This window comes from Hoplias malabaricus, chromosome 1, assembly GCF_029633855.1.
Source record: "Hoplias malabaricus isolate fHopMal1 chromosome 1, fHopMal1.hap1, whole genome shotgun sequence".
Taxonomy (NCBI): domain Eukaryota; kingdom Metazoa; phylum Chordata; class Actinopteri; order Characiformes; family Erythrinidae; genus Hoplias; species Hoplias malabaricus.
Genome location: NC_089800.1, coordinates 44,091,153 through 44,113,370, shown reverse-complemented (window position 1 = coordinate 44,113,370; position 22,218 = coordinate 44,091,153). Strand labels below are relative to the sequence as shown.

The window sequence follows — 22,218 nt, the reverse complement described above, 5'->3', positions numbered from 1 at the left end:
GCTTTTTAGACGCGACGGTGTTCCACTGGACAGAGTTGTTAGTTTACATGTTAGTAACATGTGAATTAAAATCTGCAACTTGGTTCAGTTTTGTAACGGTCTGCTGCGGTGTACTGTCTAGTGGAGGAGGAACTGTATCTCACCAGCTGCAGAAATGAAGTGAGTAACGTCAGCGCTTTTGTCTAAAGAGTGTCAAAAGAGCTCTGTCGGAGCCTACAGTCAGCGGTAACTCGAGTCCATTAAAGTGCTTCTCTCTTGATCGATAGATGGATAGATAGATAATTGTCAGTTATCATTAGCAGATTGCAGGTTTTATATTTGAAGATTTTTTTCTATATACGTATTCAACTAAATTTCCTTGAGAGGCTACTTAATTTATAAACCAATTCTGCTGTGCATTAAATTTATTTAATGTAATGTATTTGTTGTTGTTTTTCCACTAGGTTGAACATTGACGGCTTATTAGTATATTTTCCATATGACTACATTTATCCAGAACAATACTCTTACATGCTAGAGCTCAAGAGGACCCTGGATGCAAAGGTAAGTCAAATTAATCTAATACTATTGCATAGTGTGTGGGTTGTCATAGATAATCAATACCTTATACAGTGTTGATCTTCTGTCCTCTCTATCCTCAGGGTCATGGAGTCCTGGAGATGCCCTCAGGGACTGGAAAAACAATCTCGCTTCTGTCCCTGATTGTTGCTTATCAGAGGGTGGGTATTTGTATTTTTTTGAAGTAGTAGATTATCAAGATATCAGCCATTAAAACACTCATGCAAAGTGGCAAAACAAAATGTTTGTTTGGGCTGTCACTCCATACAGGCTTATCCTCTGGAGGTGACCAAGCTGATCTACTGCTCTCGAACTGTGCCTGAGATCGAGAAGGTAATCAACCTTAAACAGATTTATAGGGTGACACTTCATCTGCCTAATTTTTTAACTTTGGCATTTTCTGTTCTACAGGTAGTAGAGGAACTTAGGAAACTAATGGAGTTCTATACCAAGGAAACTGGGGAGAGAAATGACTTTCTTGCACTAGCATTGTCTTCAAGAAAGAATCTGTGCATTCATCCTGAAGTGAGAGTCTTGCTCTTGCTGCCTCTTATCAGTGTGATAAGACTTATTAAGACAATTAACTCCAGTCTGATCCTGAATGCCTTTTCTCCAGGTCAGCTCTCTAAGATTTGGAAAAGAGGTGGATGGAAAGTGTCACAGTTTGACAGCATCATACATTCGATCTCAGCGTCACAGTAATCCCAGTCAGCCTGTGTGCCGCTTTTATGAGGTAAACAGCTTTTTAAAAAAATAAAAACGGAGGAGGCTGTTATTGGTTGTATGTAGTGTTTAGTCCTGGTGATGTTTTAAAAGAACATTGCAACTGTTTCTACATTTATTTGTTAATTTCAGTTATGTTGTTATTGTTGTTTGTTGCTCCATAACATTTCTCTATGTGCAGGAGTTTGATGCAGTGGGTAGACAAGTACCCATTCCGCCTGGCATTTACAACCTAGATGACCTTAAAGATTTTGGTCGCAGGAAAGGCTGGTGCCCATACTACCTAGCACGCTATTCCGTATGTGTTGGTGTTGTTATGAAAGAGCATCTTTTTGTTTGAAGTGTTTTGTCATTTCTGTACCTCAGTCCACTTGATCTTCTCTGTTATGTCAACACAAAGCCCATTGGCTTTTTCTGTTTTATCCCTTTCATTCAGATTCTCCATGCTAACATTGTGGTTTACAGTTATCATTACCTCCTGGATCCAAAAATTGCAGATTTAGTCTCAAAAGAGCTTGCAAAGAAATCTGTTGTTGTATTTGATGAAGCTCACAACATTGGTAAGAACATTCTAAAAAGCTTCTTTCTCTCACTTGGCTAGTCCCAAAAAAGGCATTCATAGTAATGTTTGATGTAATCCTTGCAGACAATGTATGTATTGATTCAATGAGCGTTAACATCACCAGGAGGACACTGGACCGCTGCCAGACCAATGTGGACACCCTTCAGGATACCATTCAGAAGTGAGTAGTGCTTGGACATTCGCTGGAGAATAACTTTTCAGTCAAACACTACATAGATCAAATGTATTGTCAAAGGGCAGGGAAGAGTTGTTTAATGGGACTCGTGTCTGTTTGCCTACCCTCCTCCTATAGAGGTGTTACAGTAGTCTTTATAGTATATGAAGACAGGGAATGTCTGCTTGTGATGATAATCTTAAAAGACTTGGAATCTTTATTCAAAAACTAAATTGCTTTGTGACAGGTAATTGATGGCTGGTTGTCTTAATCCTTCAAAACATTACTACTATCAAGATGAATACCATTACAACTACCTTGTGGCTTTCGATAGCTCATTTGGCATTGTAGAGAACAGAGTTAAATTTGTTTGTGTTATTTAGTGGCTATAAAATTATGTTGGTATCTATAAGATTTAGTCTTTTATTAAAGGATAAAGGAAACTGATGCGGCAAAACTCAAAGAGGAATACAGAAGATTAGTGGAGGGACTAAAAGAAGCCAATGTTGCTAGAGAAACGGATATCTACTTGTCCAATCCAGTGCTGCCAGACGAAATACTCCAAGGTTTGTTGTATTTTAATAAAAACACTTAGTATCATAGATGTTTGTGTTGTCCTTAAACTATTTTGTTGTGGTACATAGTTGCTTTCCTAAAGCAGTAGTCATCCCATGAAAATGCTGTTCATTTTGTATTGGGATATTTCACTGCAGAGGCTATCCCTGGCAGCATCCGTACTGCAGAGCATTTTGTAGGCTTCCTAAAGCGTTTTCTGGAGTACCTGAAGTCTCGGCTGCGTATCCACCATGTTGTGCAGGAGAGCTCTCCTCAGTTCCTTAAAGACATCTATGAGAAGGTGTGCATAGACCGCAAGCCTCTACGGTGAGACAAAAACATTTACTTACATAGTGCACATTTTTTGCCACTCATTTCATGTATGACAGTATCGTATAAAACCTTCAATGAATTTTGTAAACAGATACTCCCAAAATACTTATAACAACGTGTTTGGGCTGAGTTCTACACTTTACCCTCTATAGATTCTGTGCTGAGAGGCTTCGCTCATTATTAAGAACTCTGGAGATTGCAGACATTGCTGACTTTTCTGCCGTTACTCTCATCTCCCACTTTGCTACTCTCGTCAGCACCTACAGCAAAGGTGAAGAGGTTGTCCTCTGTTCTAAATCCAGCCCAAACATCAAGTATATATCTTGACAGTTTTCAGTCTGTTTACAAGTAAATATAATAACGATACAGTATTTGACTTTTTCAGGCTTCACCATAATTATTGAACCTTTTGAAGACAAAACGCCAACAATAGCGAATCCAGTCCTTCACTTCAGGTTGGTTTAAAGAAATAATAATAATAAAATAAAATCAGATTTTGAAAATGAACGAAATTGAGTTATAAATACTCAATACAATGCATTGCTTTTTTAAAATCATTTAATATAAATACATAGAGATATACCTGCATTTAATTTCCTTATGTGTACAGTTTTTATTTCCTCAATCTCCATGCTGGTCTATAGATTTCAGATTTGATTTTCTAAAGGGAACTCTGGGTGTTAAGGCTTGTATTAAAAATAGGACTTGTTTTTAATGTTTTGCTCAGCGTAAAAAATAATATGACAAATAGATAAACTAATAGGTTTACTAATATACTAATAGGTTGCCACTGTTTATTGCAATTCCCATCTGCCATTGTGATCATGTCATATGATTGGACAGGTTTTCCTTTTTTGGTGAACTCAGTTTGTGGCTGAAGGCTGAAGGCTGTAGGAGCTCACTGAGTAAAATTATTTAGCATGCTTTTCCTCTTAATGGACAAACGAGAAAGAAGACAGGAAATGGCATTACAATGGCATGGTGAAGGAATTCTGTCTACTTGCAGTAATAAATCTGATTATTTGTTTGGTATATTTTTAAATTTTGGGCTTGTACCCCATGTGAAACTTGCATGCCTTAAGTGTTAGGGTTCCCTTTTATTCTAATTAAGTGTTATTAGAATATATTCTGTAATGTTTGGAAATGTAGTTTGTCTTAATTTCTCTATTTTGACTGTGATTTATCTTTATGCTTCCAGCTGTATGGACCCCTCCATTGCCATAAAGCCTGTGTTTGAGCGGTTTCAGTCAGTTGTCATTACCTCAGGGGTAAACTCAATCCTCCTTGCAGCAGTTCTCCTTTGTAGATTTGATTATTAGATTACGCATGGCTTGTTCTCTAATCTGAGATAATAATCCACCCTCTGAGTGTGTCATGCCATCTGTATTGGACACTAATTGTCTGTATTGGACACTAATGTATTGGTCTCTAATAAACAAGCAGAATGCAATTTTACTTATTTTAATATTAATTATTAAGAAATATTTTGTGTTTTTTTTATTTTAGTCACAGATATAACTGCTATGGTATTTGTATGCTATAGTAAGCTACCAGCATTTATCAAATCATTCAAATCTGCAGGGAGAGGTATGCAATTTACACAACATGTAATATAACGACTGTTAGAACAAAACCTTGTCACCCTGTGCCAAACCTTAAAACTGGTGCAGATGATTTTGTTGAAACCAGTAGGTTTTGAACAAATGCAACAAAAAAGTCCCCCCCCCCTTACATTCATCACTAAATCATGAATGGCATGACTTGATTAGTCTGACAGAGACTGCAAGCAAGGTGCCCAAGGTGTCTTTTTCAAATATCACTACCTTTGTCTCATTCACATTATTTAACGTTATCCCCTGTACACAAAACAAGTCCGATAACTACCTGTCTAATAGAAAAAACACCTTTGTGACTCTTTCCTGGCTTTCCACTTCCTCAGTTTCCTTCATTGTTGGACACCTATGTTTACTCTGGTTTACCTTCTTGCTTTATGCAGCCCCTTTTTTATTGGAGGTATTTCTACCTCCGTGTGTCTCTCTTTACTTGTTTAGCAGTGCAAGCAGTTTCAGGGGTTTAAATTTCGCTGAAACTCTTCCAGCTTTTAGTGCCCCATTTGTGTTTTTCAGTGTGTAGTCTCCAGTCACATGCAAATTAATACATGGGCAGTGTACCTACAGTGTGGACAGGGTAATGTAGAAAGTTTGACAGACAGGTAGGCCAGGCTATCAATTTGTTCGTTCCGAATGAAGTCATTGTAGCAGGATCATTAGGTTATACAGAAAATGAGTGATTTATTAAAGTTTAAATTATTTGTCATCAGATCATTTGATTTACTGATTGCTTTCAGAATGTAAAGAGTATTTCAGGAAATATAACAAAATAAACACATCACATACTCCAGCTTCAGCCTTTACAGGATTAGGGAAAATCATTCTTAATTTTCAGTGTAATAATATTTTATTGTAAGGACATCTTTGGAAGGTCTTTGGTCCATCTTTCATTAAACACAATATAATCAACAGCAGATATTTATAAACTGCAGAAAGGTTTTATTTTGACAATGACAAATAAATAAATTTTAGGTACGGCTTGCTGGTTTTGTTTGATGTTTTGTATTGTTTTTCTTGCTAGACACTCTCTCCACTGGACATTTATCCCAGAATCCTGGACTTTCGTCCTGTCACCATGGCCTCCTTCACTATGACATTGGCACGAACCTGCCTTTGCCCCTTAGTAAGTGTCCTGTAGAACATTCCTCTAACATATCATCATCTTTTAAAGACATTTATCATTTAAACTGGGCGAAGAACCCGTGAAAAACCTATAAAAGATTATACCACATCAATAACTTGTGATTTCTCAGATTGTTGGACGGGGAAACGACCAAGTGGCAATGACCTCCAAGTTTGAGACCAGAGAAGATTTTGGTAAGCTTTGATTTTGAAATATAACTGTTGTTTTAAAATATTTTCCCTTTTAATGAGTGTAATATTTTGAAGAAAAGCATTAATACACATCGCCTCATACAGCTGTAATCCGGAACTACGGAAACCTGCTTTTGGAAATGTCTGCCATTGTACCTGATGGAATTGTAGCATTTTTCACCAGTTATGTTTACATGGAAAACATTGTAGCGTCATGGTATGAGCAGGTACGGTAATGCATTTTACTACATTATATATAAAATATTTCTTCATATATATATATTTTTATTTGAATGTTGATACTTATAGAATGTGTGCTTTAGGGAATCCTGGAAAACATACAGAGAAACAAGCTAATCTTCATTGAGACTCCAGATGCAGCGGAGACCAGCATGGCTCTAGAGAAGTACCAGGAGGTGGGGAAAACTTTTAAATTTCATCATTTCAGTTGTTATGTACTTGCCAATGGTCTGACATGATTACTGAGGACAGTGTAGTTCTTTAGATTGTGTTGGCCTTGTTTAATATACTCAGATTAATTTCCAGGCATGTGAAAATGGCAGAGGTGCAATCTTGTTGTCTGTGGCCAGAGGAAAAGTGTCTGAAGGGATTGATTTTGGTGAGTACCTTTTAACCAATTTAAAGATGTACAGTGCCTATGTAACATTTTCATTTAACTAATGTTAGTAACATTTAAGTGTGTGTTGTACAGACACTCATAGAATATCAAGTTAATCCAATTTTGCCTCTGGTTGACCAACAGTTCATCACTTTGGCCGAGCTGTGATAATGTTTGGTGTTCCTTATGTGTACACCCAGAGCCGAATTCTCAAGGTATATTCATTTATTCTGTACCAATTTTTATACTCTCCTATAGTATACTGGGTGTAACAGTGACATGTACTCTTCCTGGCTCTCTCAGGCTCGGCTGGAGTATCTCAGAGATCAGTTTCAGATTCGTGAGAATGACTTTTTGACTTTTGATGCCATGCGACATGCTGCCCAGTGCGTAGGCAGAGCCATCCGAGGAAAAACTGACTACGGCCTCATGATCTTTGCTGATAAAGTACTTATTTCATATTTTTATAGAATTGGTGCAAAACGCTACGCATTAAATCAGATATTTAAGCTTCCTCCTTCCTCCCTTCAGCGTTACGCTCGAGCAGACAAACGAGGGAAGTTGCCTCGTTGGATCCAGGAGCACATCACTGATGGTAGCCTGAACTTGACCATTGATGAGACAGTGCAGCTGGCCAAGCATTTCCTGAGGCAGATGGCCCAGCCATTCAGAAGGGTAAGAACAGTGCTCCCCCCAAACCAGCTCTATGTCCTTAAACATACCTTGCAAAAAAACACTGGTTAATGTTTGATGGGTTCAGGATAGCACAGAATGCTGCATTTTTACAGTTTTAACACTTGTCTTTGTATCTTTTTTTAAGGAGGATCAACTAGGTCTATCATTGCTGACCCTGGAACAGCTACAGTCAGAGGAAATGCTGCAGAAAATCTCGCAAATTGCTCAGCAGGCATAATGCAAATTTGGTCATGATTTGAGCATACACATCTGTACATGTATATATTTTTTTTATGTATTTTGTTATTGTACGTTCCTCTACCACAACACAGACAGGAATAAATACTGATTTCTACAAATCCAGTGTTGATATCATGTTGTATGAAATTGGTGTAATTTTCATGTATACTAATATATATTAGTTGCTGCATACATTAATCAGTAAAAAAAAAAATTGATCTCGAGAACACTTTCCTCTCCTATATATTTACAGGTTTGGACATACTGTTTATTCTGATCTGATCAAGGTATAAGACATGGGCGAAGAAGTTTAGATGAGAAGTGTGCAGCCATTTTATCCACATGCATGAAGAAAAAACAATGTGCATTTTGATCTCTAGAGGGCACACACCCACCTTATTCTCTGGGTTTGGTTTAGCAAACAGTGGCTCTTCATTTTCAGCCCTCTTACAGTACAGTAGAGAAAGAAAGACAGTACACTTTGTCCATATTACTGTACTGTATTTTATTTCATAATAATTCTATATAATGCTAAAGTGTTGTTCTATTATTGGTATCGTCTAAGAGAAAGCCAGCCTGAAATATTTGTTACACAGTGTATGTATCTATGTTACATTTGAAATAGTATTTCCACCTCCTCCTGGCATTTTACTTACAGCCACACGTATTAACCCACATCCAGGATACAGAGCAGCAAAAAACAATTAAATAAACTATACTAAAACACCACATTATATTAAAACTTAAATATGAAAATGAAAAACATGTCCCTTAATTTTCAGGCACAGTTAGAGTGCTACATATCAGATTTGCAATATGGACTGTAAATCCATAAATGGTGCCCCATGTTTAGAAATATACAAACTAGTGCAATAGTTTATCCTCAGTTCTACAGCTAACCTATAACATTTAAGTGCAAATGATAATGTAAGATCCAAGCAGGTTGCAATAGGTTAAGACTTTGTAAAGACTTCAGGCCTTGAGGATCAGAAACAGTACTCCAGAACGGATGTACCAAAATGCTCCATTATCTCTAAAAGTATCTGTGTGAACAGTCCCCTTTGTTATTTGCCATTTAAAACTGTCCACAAATCAAAACCATCATCAAGTTTGAAGTGTTTCTTTGGAGCTTTTAAATGGTCCATATTAAGAGTGGGCCATGAGCAGATACACAGCAGGCACCTGGCAGCCCAGAGGTTAACCTTCTCCGCTTAAAGAGTTTCGTCGGGCCAGACTCTGTGTGCTGGTGCTGAGAGTGCGACTGTCCGTCAGCCTATTGATATTCTGTAAGGAAGAAAGTTGAGAATATATAAAAATCACTGTTCCTATTATTCTGCAGCAAATCAGATGGGACTGTAGGACCATTTTATCACTAAAATGAAGAAAAATAAAGATTACACCACCATTTGTGAGGACATAAAGGTCCTGTTCACAAATTTTACCCACTGCTTTCCTCTAAATATTATCTAGCACAAGCAGTAGTTGGGGAGTTTCCCTACCTGGAATCACTGGGTGCAAGGAAGGAACACACCCTGGAGGGAGCACCAGTCACAGGGCGAAACACACATTCACTCACACACACACCTACGGACACTTTTTTGAGTCCCCAATCCAGCTACCAACAGTGGCCAACTAGAGCACCCAGAGGAAGCTCCTCACAGACAGTCACTCAGAGCAGGACTTGAACCCACAACCTCCAGGTCCCTGGAGCTGTGTGACTACGACACTAGCTGCTGCACCACTGTGCCACGTTTAAATCTAGCAACTAAACTCTAGCCAGTCCTTCACAAGGCATTACAGACGCACACACACACATTCACACCTACGGACACTTTTGAGTCGCCAATCCACCTGCCAACGTGTGTTTTTGGACTGTGGAAGGAAACCGGAGCACCCGGAGGAAACCCACGCAGACACAGGGAGAACACACCAACTCCTCACAGACAGTCACCCGGAGCAGGACTTGAACCCACAACCTCCAGGTCCCTGGAGCTGTGTGACTGTGACACTACCTGCTGTGCCACCATGCTGCATTAAAATCTAGCAACTAAAATAAAAATAAAGTAAAGTAAATAATTATTTAGATCATCTCAGATAATTGTGATCAGGCAAATAGAGAATTACTAACAGGCCTTTTTCTAGGGCAACACACAGCTCTTACCTTTGCAGTCTCCTGACTGTCCCTCCCTCCAACATTCAGCACATTGAGGGAATTTGCCCTTTTCATTCTGTAGAAAACAAAACAGACTGCTCAGTCCCCCAGAGGCATGAGGGTTACGTTTCTGCCTCAATTCCCCACCCCTGAATCTTGTATAAACTAAATACACAGTATGCCATAGTAACATTCCTTTTAATGGGAGATACAATTACCCAGGATTGCGATGGGACATTTCTGGTGTTCCGACCCCTTTAAGCTTCCTAACCAGTTTCTCACTGCTTCGCCTTATTGATTCCCGAAGCTTTGTGAAAGATCCACTGCGCTTCAGACTAGTCAGACTGTCCTACAGCCACAGAGAGATGACGAGGTTTTAGAAGAGTATGTTAGAAGCCTTGCAGAGATAATTTCATTTAAGTGTTGATCGCACCTGTCTAGAGCTCCCTTCTTCTGTGTGCACCCAAACTGGTCGTCCATCTCCTACAATTCAGAGTAAAATATCACAAAAAACTGATCTGAACGCTGCAATAAATATTCTAGCAAATAATTTCAATGGTAAGAGTTTAAAAAAAAATAAAGCAGAAATAAGGACTACAAGTAACTTTCATGGCTTAACTCAAGATCACAAAACAAATAATGAATTAAAACAACTGTTTTATAATACACCGAGAGTGCTGCGGCGCTTTTTGTCATTACTGGTTATGACTAAATGAAATCACATTTTTATATGAAGTACAGATATTTCAATGAAATCTTGTACATAGAAAGTGAAAAAAAGATTTTTTTTCATAGGTGGACACTTGTTTGTGTCCTATGTGTGCTATGTATGCATTTGATGTGAGTACCATATAATACCTGGCTTGTAACCCACTTACTCAAAAAACCTCTCACTAACAATTAAGGTGCTCCACAAGGGATGTTGCTCTGCACATGTATGAAACCACGTGTCCTTGTTTAAACAACCAGCCCATGAGTGGCCAAAACATCTTCATTGATTTTGTGTCTTGTAGTTGTTAACTAACAATGAATTGTTTTTCTGGGTTGAGAGCTTGGAGCGGTGGTCATACTTTACCTTCCACAGATCCAAACTCCTTCTCATGAGCACGGGTCAAGATCTCTTTATACAGAGCTTCAGCTTGTCTGTACTTTCCCTGCTTAAGGTAGCAAGAGGCCTGACAATAAAACGCACACAGGACATTTTATAAGCACCTACTGCACGTCCTACTCCTCACAGAAAACCAAACACGACACCTACAATGTTTGAAATAATGCATGTGTCAAATAACTCCAGATTAAAAGGCGAATAAAAACAAGGCTAAAGTGTATCTCTAGCCCTCACCAGGTTGTTTTTTGTCTTGGCCACGTTGGCGTCATCTGGACCCAGTCGACTCTGGTAAATGTGTAATGCTCTCTCATAGTACTCTTCCACTTCCTGATACTTGCCCTGGTTTTGGCACAGTAAAGCCAGGTTATTGAGCTGTTTGGCCACATCAGGGTGGTCTGTTCCCAATACCTGTAGAAACAAAGGCAGGCATTTTCCCTTTGAGCTGGGGTCAAGAATAACACTGAATTAACAGGAATGCACAGATTACTATCTTTTAAATCAGTGGTTCTGAAACGTTTTAGACGAAGTACCACCCGTTATCAAACCAAAATCTCCAAGTACCTTCCTCTGTTCCAGGGGCAGGTGGGGGGCATAAAGCAAAGTCTGGCTTTTTTTTTTGCATTTTTACTTGAAATTTTCATGTTTTATGTTTATGTATTTCGCGGGCTTGGTCTCGGCTTATCTCGTTTTCACTTTGACCTTTTAGTAGAACATTCCAAATTGCTGGTGTCCATCTCTAACCTTTGCTTATATTGAGTAAGCAGCTGAAAGAGCCTCTTTTACATGGATTTCACAAAATACTGGGAGATCATGTTCCCTCCCTGGAAAAAAAGAGGGGACACCATCCCCTTACAGCCCTAATGACCTATGGTGTATGCACAGCATATGTTCTATTTTTTTAATATTGTAATTTACACAAGAAAACTTTCAGTTATGCATTAATTCCTTAATTAATTAGTAAATTTTTAAGGTCATCTTGCATACGACCTCTTGCTCCTACCAGTGGTACACATACTAGTGTTTGATAACACTGCTTTAAATGATAACCTATATCTTTAATTATTTACAGATAGATATTTCCATTTTGGGTGGCTTGATATGATTTGATTTTGTTATTTTGCATCTACTCACTATCAAAACACAAGCAATACACACACACCTTGAGAAAGTACACGTAAGTTTATATACAGACAACAGCACCATACAGAGTTGAAAACATTCAACTTTACTAAAGATTCTAGTCAGTGCATCTTTACAAATCTGTTGATTACCATACCTTTTCTCTGATTTCCAGCGCTCGCTTGCATAGAGGCTCTGCCTCTTTATACTTCCCTCTTTTGCCATAGAGTACAGCCAGGTTATTCAGAGTAGCTGCCACCTGTTCCAATGTACATAGACAATATGATATAATACTCATGCGTTCACACACATAAAAACAAACCTTCGTTTAAGAACATACAGCTGGGTGGTCCATGCCAAGTGTCTTCTCACGTATTGCCAGTGCATCATTCAGGAGGGTGGCAGCTTCTTTGTATTTGTTCTGGTCCCTGTAACAAGAGCAAAAACATGAGATTTTACTGAGTGACTGATGAGGTAGGAACAAGCAGGACATAATGATGATGCTGCTGTCACTCAATCACCTGTATACAAGCGCCAAGATGTTGAGCATTGTGGCCACATCTGGGTGGCTGTGTCCAGAAGATTTCTCAAGGTCCTCCAAAGCCTGCTTACAAAGTGGCACAGCCACCTCATAGCGCCCCTGAGATGCATACTGGATCACCAGGTTATGGAGTGTTCTGAGCCTGGCAGGTATCTCATAGCCTCCCTGCTGGGCTGCAGCTACAGCACTACTGTGTGGCTGAGATACTGAGGATGAAAATATATGAAATGGATTTCATTCAGAAAATACCTGTATTTTTTTTTTAAAGCTTGACATCCACACTGAAACGTAAATGACTCCACTTAATAATCAGCTAATCTACTCATAATGTGCCACATTTCTACTGTGTGCTCTGCTTGGCCAATCATATTTCCAAGATTTTAATGTAGTTCAACTAAAATAAACCATTTTGGTAAATATATTAATAATCAAGGCCACTATTTAACGTCACATTACCGATTCAGTTCTACATTTTAATTACTTGCAAGGCATATTGCAATTACATTACAATCACAATACATGTATTCTGTAAATATCCTTTAGCCCGTACTACAGATTATGCACATTATGAAACATATTTACTTTGTGTTTGCTCTTCTTCGTCAGTGGGAAACAGATCATCAAGGGATTCCTTGGCTGAGGAATTGCATTTGTCCTCCTGATTGATCCAGAAAATATTCATAGAAACCAAATACAGTATTAGATTTGATGACTAGAATCAATGAACTCAGAGCACAGAATAATTCATTGCCAAAGTTAAGCACTGTACCATTTCACTGTGTAACTGGGTTGGGTGATTCTGTACTGACACTTACCACTGGTGGCTCATCCTGGTCGTATTTGCGGATGCTGCTCATAAACTGCAGATGTCTATTTTGCTCCTCCAGTGTAACTACGTCCTGTTCCCGCTCTTGAAGTTTTTGCTGGGCTGCAGACAGTTCATCCCTCAACCACTGGTTCTCCTGACACAGCCGCCGCACTTGAGCACGCAGCTTCTGCTTCTCTGCCTCCAGAGAGCCAAGGTGTGCTGACAGAGCCATCATCATCTGGGTTAGGGAGGCAACAAAAGGCCTTTTCTTTTGCAAGGAATTGCACACAAGTCTAATTTACACATTTTTTCCCTTAACAAAATATCTGAAAAGGGACATTCTGAAATGAACTGTTTGGGTAGGGAACAATGGTGTAAATAAGACACCAGGGAACTGTGTTAACTTGTTGAAGAAGGGTATATCACCTTTAAACAAAGTCCTGGTAGATTTCCTACATTTGGTACATTCATGTGTTACAGAACTATCACTTTAATTTGATGGAATATACATTGTACATTGTATTTTATGTGCTATTTTGGTATGCCCTAATATACCTATCTACCGTAACACTCTTGATGCTCACCTGTGCTTCACCAAGTCCCAACTCAATCTTTTCCAGAGACTGTAAGACGATGCCCGTTTTCTCTTGCTCCAGACTGCTGCTCTGACTTGCTGGTAGACTGCATAACTGCTCCTGCAGGCTGTCCAGCAGTGTACGATTCTCTACACGTAGAGCTTCCAGCCCCGCGATAACCTGCCGCGTGCTACATAAGATCTCTTCCGCTGACAGCATGGCTCCTACCCTGCTCAGCCCTGAAAGGGAAACAGACACCCGCTACTCAGCGCTTCACATATATTAACCTCTTTAACCCTAAGGGACAAGATTCCTCTGATTCCTCAAGCTCATAATTACATAACTAATATACACCAAAACATAATGACCACATAAAGGTAGAGATGCTCAGAATTTCTCATTCATCTATTCCTATTCTGAGTGATACATTTTTGCAAATAAGAAGAAATCAAAGAAAAAACTGTTGTAATTAACAAATTATTATTCTGAAAGTTTTGTGCAATACAATATTATAAATATGAAATAGAAATCATAGAAATCTGCTGGAGGTTCTGTCATCTACAAAAAAAAAAACAGAGTTATGTCTGGAAATTAAATAAATGATGTTTGCACATTTCTGTAGAGGTGGACTTCCAAAATATTGAGCTTGTGTATATTTATTGCACTATAAGGCATCATATTTAAATTAACTGCCATGAGTCTTTTATTTGTGTGTGTGTGTGTGTGTGTGTGTTTGTGTGAGTGTGTTTAATCTTAGTTTGACAGTAAGACAGTATGCATTCTTAAGACAGTATGCAGTTTTCCTTATTCCTGCCCCTGAGTCTTTTTACAGTTTTGACTGAAAAAAGTAGTTTCTTCTGCCCCAGTGGAGCACAATCAGCCAGTAGTAACTAGTGCTACACTTAAGATTTAATGAGAGAAAGTGAACAAAACGGATTAAAGCATATGTTATGAACAATATATTTGAGGGAAGATCACAGTACAATGACTAAAATAAAATTACAAAATTTTACTTGAACTGAGACTTACGCACATTAATATAAACATGTCAGGTTCCAGAAGCTTCTACGAGTCATAAAACTCATATCATCGGCATCCAAAATAAAATATAATAATAAAACATTTTTCTCCAAACCATAACTTTACAGTGGAAGGAAAAGCCTTCTGACTTTTCAAAACAAATAAATGTAAAAAAAATTTAATTCCAAGTTATTTTAGGGCATTTCTATTTATAAGTTTTTCATTAAAGGTTCACACAATGAAGCTGATAGATTCAAGTTATGTCGCAAACTTAAAATCCACAAAAAAGAAGACACTTTTTTATTGGACAGCTACGATATACAAACTCGGAGACAGATATTCAGTGTGCAAATATTACTGTATGCTTTCTAGATAAAAACAAATGGCAAATAATTAATTAAATACAAACCCAAAATCTAAATTAAAACAGACTGCAGTGATGTGCAAATCATTTAAATGCAAGGGTATATTTAATAAAAAATTTACAAATTTGCAATTGTTAAAACTGAGATTAAATTTATTGATTTCTAAAAATCAAATTTGCCAATTTCAAACTTGACTTCAGCAACCTCAATCCAAAAACAGTGGAATGGGGCAGCAAAGAGTGGTAAAACTGAGTAAATGTGAAACAAACAAATAAATAAATAAATAACGTTAATTAGCAACAGGTTAGGGAAGTGATTCGGTCTAAAAAGAAGAACTCTGGGCCTTCAGGTGGAACTACTTTTAAAACAGTAGAGGAACTATTGAGGAAATCACTGCATGGGCTCAGATACACTTTCAAAATCCATTGTCTGTGAACACAGTTTTTAGCTGCATGCAAGTTAAAACTCGCAACTTAGCAATGCAAGGAAGAAACCACATATATAAACAGGATCCACAAACGCCACCACCTTCTCTGGGCCTGAACTCATTTAAAATAGACTGCGACAAAGTGGAAAGTTGTCCTGTGGTCTGCCAAATACAATTTTTTAATTCTTTTTGTAATCATGGATGCTCTGTCCTCCTCTTCACACAACTCAAAAGCAAGCATCCGTGACAGTATGGGGGTGCATTTGCACATACAGCATGGGTGACTTGCATATCTGTAAAAGCACCATTTATGTTGAATGATATATACAGGTTTTTGAGCAACATGCAGCCATCTAGACAAACATGTTTTTTTCAGTGAAGACATTGCTTATTTCAGCAAGACAAGGCCAAACCAGATTCTGCATGGATTACAACAGCTACTCCATGGCTCAAGAGAGTCTATGTCCAAAATTGGTCAGAATCTGTCCCCTATTGAAAAATAATAGCATTATGAAATAAGAAACACTATAATGTTAATCCAAACTTTGGGCAGGTGAAATCCTAAAACATGCAAGTGGGAAAATATTTTACTTTCAAATCTAAAGCAGGTTGTCAGTTCCCAAATGCTTACAGTGGAAAAATGATGCAAAACAATGGTAAACATGTCCCTGTCATAACTTTTGGAAAGTGTTTCTGGCAATAAATTCAAGATAGGCAAACTTTTTTCACACAAATCAAACTTACTCAGGTTCAACATTTAAAAGGTCGTTGATCCATTTTCCATTCAATATAAGGTCTGAATAATTTGTACATAATTGTATTTTGTTTTAATTTATTTTTTTTGATAATGGGGTTTTTACAAACCTGAACAAGTCGCAAGAAACTATTATTATATAAAAGATTACTCCATTCCTAGGCTTGAGAAGGAAAAATACCAGTGCAAACATAAGCGCATTCTTAAAAATGATCATGCTGACCCAAGGCTTCAAATATTCTGTCAGAGTCAGGTATAAAACCATGAAAAGAGTCAAATCTAATAACAGATCTAACGGAACAAAGAGTTCACAAAATTCCATCAGTGTCTTTAAAAACAATGGTTTAACACGGCCTCAAGTGCTTTCAGTTCATTTTCAAAGAGGTTTAGATGGCTTTAAAAAATACAAATAAAAACAAAAGATGCGTTTACAAATGACAGATGAACAAAGTCAAAACGTCAGCGAAAGACTATAAGAAAATAGTGTTTTTTGCAGTCTCATTTGACAGTGCAATTAAATGGTTTTCAGGGCATTGTCTAAGTGTTTTGACACAAAACCCCTATGCCGACCTGTGTAATAAAGTTTAGAGACTTTTCTATTTCAGTATCTCATCCAAGATTTCTGCACTTTAGCATTAATTGCAGAGGTCTTAAAGATTATAATAGGAAATAAAATCTGCATTTTAATGAGAAACATAGCAGGCAGCCGATCAGTATGCAGTATTGTCAACAAAGACATTATACAGAGCTGTTGTTATAGTATGTACTGAACTCTAGTATGTGCCTATGGTAATGTCAAATCAATGTTTTTTTTCGTTTCCTGTCTGGTTTTACAGAACATGTTGTGGACAGTTGTTAAACAGGGCATGCCTGCAGTTATTACTTTCTAATTAGTACAAAGTAACTGTTAAAAATAATGTCGATTCAGCAATAGTTATATTATAACTATATACTATTATATAGCAATGGCATCAGCGCACAAACAGTCTGTGGCTGAGAAAACAAGATCTGTAAAAATGCACTCCTGGACGGAATAGATGTCTTTGTTTTTGTGGATTGTCTCGTTGGCCTCTAGAGGTCGTTTTGGTTAAAACAGTGCTGTGGTTGGAATTCAGGACGTGCTGGTGGCTAGATAGGCAACCTACAATAACACTGAAAGTGACTCCAGTGGAATTGCCTAGTTTTCTTTAAAAGTGTTCCCATCATGGGGAAAAAATTGTTCTTTATACAAAGTTTTATAAATAAACAAATGTAATAAACTTTTTTTTAATTCAATCGGTCCTTGCAATCTAATCTGAAAAAACAAGTTTTAACTTTAGCATTTGAATGAGGTCCCAAATACCAGCACATTTATTATAGATAGAACTATATATCCACTTATTCAGCCCAGAGCAGTTCAGCTCCACTCACTTAGCACACGATATAAAGAATGTTTTCCATCTGTGGCAAAACAAGGCAGCCTATCAAAACAGAGTTCATTTGCATATATTAAAGGCACTACACTCGACAGTCTGTTTAATTCTGAGAGATGGCAAGCACAGCCAAAGTGTTGGCAGACGATGTCTAAAACAAGTCAGAAAGCGGATAACGCTGTCGGACAATAAGCTTATCGGCCATATCGAGGCAAAGGCAGAAATATATGTGAACCTGATATAAAATCTAAACCGTACATGTCACCGAGCACTAAAACCTGATTTAAAGCAGTCAGATATTTACTAACACCGAGACTAGCTTCGAATTCCTGTTCCACCTTAAACAGATATCACCAGCGGAGCAGTTACAGTCTTGCGGCTGACGCTGTTGCACTGTTTAAGGTGGAACGGAAAAGTAGAGCTGCAAGTAGAAATTGCAGCCTTGAATCTTTAAATGATACAGTGGACTATAAAACAGGGACAACCTGAGCAAAAGGTCAAATAAAGCGCGTAACTGGAGAGTCTAATCCCGACCGGAGCTCGTACCTGACCACAACAAACAGAAGAAGTGATGGCGACGAGTCCCGGGACGCGGCGGCGGTTAAACGGAACTAGAGCTAGTCACTCTCTCCGTCTCCCCGAGGTGTGTGGCGGCGATAAACTGATATAAACACGGTGTTGCAGACAGGTGAGGTCATCATTCACCTCTCACTCTCTCATTCTCCCTCTCTGTCTCTTCACCTGAGCTCATCTGTGATGGACAGGCGGAAACCCCGCCCCTTCAACACCTTCGGTACACAAACATTAAAGTCTCCCTACGTACACTCAATATTTATTGTCCATTATGAAAGACTGAAATTGTTTAGATATACCAATCATGTTATTAAGTACTAAATGACAACTATAAAATCATCAAACTATTTGTATGATGCATTTGATTTGTTTATATATAAAACATACTAATTCAACCTCTAAATAACTAGACAATAAAAAGTAATCATTTTAACTATAATTAATATAGCTGACTACAAGTTACTGAGACATCATTATTATTTTACTTTTAGTATAATTTTAAATATTAATTAAAATATTTAAGTATGAATTAAATATAATTTTTAATGAACTATAACTGCAGTATGTAAATTAGTAAAACTATTTAGACTAACAATTTAATACAAGTTATCTTTGTTAAGAGAAATCATCTTAATGTGTTGTGTTAGAAATGTATTATATGGGTTCAAAGCAACACATACTCGCATACTTTAAAACTATTTTAATTATTAATATACCGTGTTAGTTAATGTATCAGTTTTTAATGATTAATGAAGCAGATATCAGATGAGTGGTTTATTTTTGTGTTATAAATGTCCTGGCCTGTGCATTACACTTTGTGCTTTTGTTGATTGCATCTAAAAGATCAGCTGCACAACATGGACTTTGTGTTTATGGATGATGGACGTGGGGGAGGAGCTGTCCAGTGACGTCTTTCTGGCACATTTTCAACAAAGCAGCTTAGGGAGGGCAGGGAGGGGTGAGGTCCCTCTGGATGAGTAAAATAAGTGGCATTAGTCTGGCCCTGTCAGACTTGCTTAGCTTGACAAGCCTCAGCTACACCAGTCGGGATACGTGGCTGCTAACATCAACACTGATCTTTTCACATGCAAGCTAGCTGAGATAAATAACTTGGATGTGGGCTGTGCTGGTTAAATCTTGTTGGGCATTTTGCTCACTGAATGTTTGACAATAGCGAACCCATCAGGAATGAGGATTAATAGATATACTGGATCTTTTGTATTTTGTATTGAATATTGCATGTAGAAAGGTCTCTGAAGCTGTTGGAATAATGTGCTCAGAGTAGGAAGGTGATGGCAGAGCAGCAACTGGGGGCCAAAGCAAATATACGACGCAGAGCTGATTGATGGTTCAGCTGCTGGGCTCAGGAGGCTGTGGGAGGCGGACACATGCCATATAGGGGCAGCCTAGACAGAGGAACAGACCAGAACAGCTCCAAAGGGGCAAAATGGCACTTCTTACACTGATGGGAGTCTGGGTCAAATGAGAGATCAGCACTAGCAACACTCATGTACTCTAAGATGATACAAACAAAACACAGAACACCTAATAAAACAAGTAGCATAGACCAACAGGAGTTCCAGGCCTGTCTAAGCTGGTTTTTGCTGGTTTAAGCTGGTATGGTGTTGGCTTTGCTGGGCACCCACCATGATCATGCTGGTTTACCAGCATATCAGCATACAAACCTCATCCCATACTGGTTTTGTTGCTCATCAGCGGTTAAGATATTCTTGTTGTTGACCAATCTAACAACTCCCAAAACCCAATAAAACCCTTCAAAGCCTCAGTTATTGATTTAATGTCATTTTTGAAAATATTTACACTGTGTTAATATTTTAGGATTAATAGACCAATAGGAAAACCCAAAATGACTGTGTGTCCCAAAAGTATTTCATTATTTATTCATTGCCTATAACCATTTATCCAGTTCAGGGGCAGGAATAAGGAAAACTGCATACTGTCTTAAGAATGCATACTGTCTTACTGTCAAACTAAGTTTAAATACACTCACACAAACACACACACACAAATAAAAGCCTCATGGCAGTTCATTTAAATATGATGCCTTATAGTGCAATAAATATACACAAGCTCAATATTCTGGAAGTCCACCTCTACAGAACTGTGCAAATATCATTTATTTAATATCCAGTTTAAACGTCCCTTAAATAGGAAAAGGTTTGGCTAAGGCATCTGTGTAAGGATGAGCATAATCAGAGGAAAACATTTGGGAAAAATGGATTTCAAAATATTCTGAAGTGATTTAAAGAATATCAGACTCCCGGGACAAAATGTGAAAATTCATCCTCCAAAAATATCTTTAAATGTACAGAACAATTACAAAGAAAATACAGAATTCCTTTTCTGAAAAACTGAAAGTAAATCTCCTGTAAATAATGTATTATACCAATTGTAAACAGTGGACACAAACAATAAAATATATTTTTAATAAAACAATAAAAAATATTTATTTGTTGAAGCTATTGTTTCCAGCTTTGTCTTTATATAGACAAAATCATAATATAATGGCTGTTTAGACACAAAAGAAATGGCTTTTGCACAGCTCTGTGTAAAGGGTGGAGTAAGCTTTGGCAACTTCATTTGCCAGTGGGCTTAGGCACGTTGAAAGCACACCAGCTTTTCTGGTTTAGGTAATGTGGCCAGAGAGGATCTATTTACTGCTAAACAGACTTTAGTGTTATATTTCATTTAGGAGAAGAAAGAATAGCTGGGGGGAAGAGCCATTATTTTCCATAGTGCACTAGAGTCAGGCAGGTTTGTGTATGAGTGGGCAGGAGGAAGGAGAGGTGCTAAGCACATGGAATGTAATCAATGCATCTGCGTCAACTTTCCCTATAAACCAGGTGACTGTAGTTATTGAGACTGTAGAACCAGGTGACAGCTGTTATTGAGAGCACACAGTGGCTACCTTCACCAGGGACAGAGTATGTACAGTGCAAATATACATTATATGACCCTTAGCAAATCAGAGGCAGTAACACAAGAAAACCATATGTTTGTTGGTATGTTAGCACCTACACATGTGGCCTTCACACATATAGCTGCTGGCATAGTGGAGCAAAGTGTAGCATCGTTTTACATCCTTGTGAACTTTTGGCCTATCTATTATCCACACTTAAATAGATTCTATCAACTGTTGCCAGGTTGGACAAACCTTAAAGATGGACAACTAAAACATTAGTAAAAACACAGTCACGTTCAAACATGCACTGTAACCCAGAACCTTTTGTCTATTATCATTAATTCTAGGCTACATATTTGTGGAAGATGCTTTACTCCAGACACAAAACAGGCTGGTGTTATATTACCAGCTAAAAAAGAATACCATCCTGTACCAGTAAGAGACCTCTGGCAAAACTATTAACAAGTCTACATTAGCCTTCCACTGTAACATTATTAATAAAATAAGGTCTGCCTAATGTATGAATGTAAATGTATAAGTGTGAACAGCCTTCTGAGAACACACTCTGAGGCACGTAACTGTGGCCATTTTTCTCTTTTCATGAATACTGTCTGCTCTCAATGCTTGCTGCAGCTGGTCACTCTGAATTCCATGGCCGGAGGTCACTGGAAGGGTCGACAGTTTGGTGGGTGGACAAACTCTGAGCTGAGTCAATGTAATTCAATCTGAAGAGCTGGCACGTGGAAACTGACAACCTTGTGGCTAAACATAGTCCAGGGAGCACAAGGAGGGGGAAAGTGTTCAGTTTCAATGGAAGAGGTTCCCATATCCAACCTGCATTCAACTGTGTGAACAGAAACATGCAACCCACATACAGTGATCTTATATGAGAATGGATTTTAGTATGGATGGATCCTTGTGTCAATTTTACGATTGTATTATTATATTTATGTCTTTGCATTAATACTCTATAACCCTTGTATGTTATTATGATTAATTAATTACATTCTGTGTTTTCACATTCAGGTCCTGGGGTTCTCATTCTTGAAAAGATCATTCCTAGGTTGTTAACCAATA

The 22,218-nt window shown here is 38.0% G+C and overlaps 2 protein-coding genes across 3 annotated transcripts; one reads left to right on the top strand and one right to left on the bottom strand.

Moving 5' to 3' along the window:
• Positions 1-7,466, top strand: ercc2 (excision repair cross-complementation group 2). The gene is made up of 23 exons (XM_066663648.1): positions 1-159; positions 444-543; positions 642-719; positions 829-891; positions 970-1,083; positions 1,175-1,291; positions 1,463-1,579; positions 1,718-1,841; positions 1,928-2,024; positions 2,451-2,584; positions 2,732-2,900; positions 3,059-3,177; positions 3,292-3,361; positions 4,105-4,174; positions 5,538-5,639; positions 5,770-5,833; positions 5,936-6,057; positions 6,154-6,246; positions 6,377-6,449; positions 6,594-6,664; positions 6,753-6,896; positions 6,981-7,124; positions 7,270-7,466. The coding sequence occupies exons 1-23, from the start codon at positions 155-157 to the stop codon at positions 7,360-7,362; spliced, it is 2,283 nt and encodes a 760-aa protein (XP_066519745.1). The 5' UTR covers positions 1-154; the 3' UTR covers positions 7,363-7,466.
• A 406-nt stretch (positions 7,467-7,872) lies between these two features.
• On the bottom strand, positions 7,873-18,418 carry klc3 (kinesin light chain 3). 2 transcript variants are annotated; one of them, XM_066663662.1, is made up of 13 exons: positions 18,387-18,418; positions 13,677-13,906; positions 13,100-13,330; positions 12,867-12,942; positions 12,265-12,490; positions 12,084-12,171; positions 11,901-12,002; positions 10,859-11,032; positions 10,592-10,691; positions 9,950-9,999; positions 9,735-9,865; positions 9,526-9,592; positions 7,873-8,648 (listed from the first exon to the last, which is right to left on the bottom strand). In XM_066663662.1, exons 1-13 carry the CDS (start codon positions 18,394-18,396, stop codon positions 8,562-8,564), a joined length of 1,572 nt encoding a protein of 523 aa, XP_066519759.1. In that variant the 5' UTR covers positions 18,397-18,418; the 3' UTR covers positions 7,873-8,561. The 2 variants fall into 2 exon arrangements, with proteins under 2 accessions (XP_066519759.1, XP_066519767.1); XM_066663670.1 differs by lacking the exon at positions 18,387-18,418 and adding an exon at positions 18,192-18,371.
• Positions 18,419-22,218: the final 3,800 nt, after the last annotated feature.

Excerpts from the sequence above, each read along its gene's own strand:
- ercc2 (XM_066663648.1), top strand. Across the intron at positions 3,362-4,104 it reads AATCCAGTCCTTCACTTCAG|CTGTATGGACCCCTCCATTG; the intron begins GTTGGTTTAAAG and ends TTATGCTTCCAG. Across the intron at positions 5,640-5,769 it reads GAACCTGCCTTTGCCCCTTA|ATTGTTGGACGGGGAAACGA; the intron begins GTAAGTGTCCTG and ends GTGATTTCTCAG.
- klc3 (XM_066663662.1), bottom strand. Across the intron at positions 12,943-13,099 it reads ACCAGGATGAGCCACCAGTG|GAGGACAAATGCAATTCCTC; the intron begins GTAAGTGTCAGT and ends TGGATCAATCAG. Across the intron at positions 9,593-9,734 it reads ATGTCCCATCGCAATCCTGG|AATGAAAAGGGCAAATTCCC; the intron begins GTAATTGTATCT and ends TGTTTTCTACAG.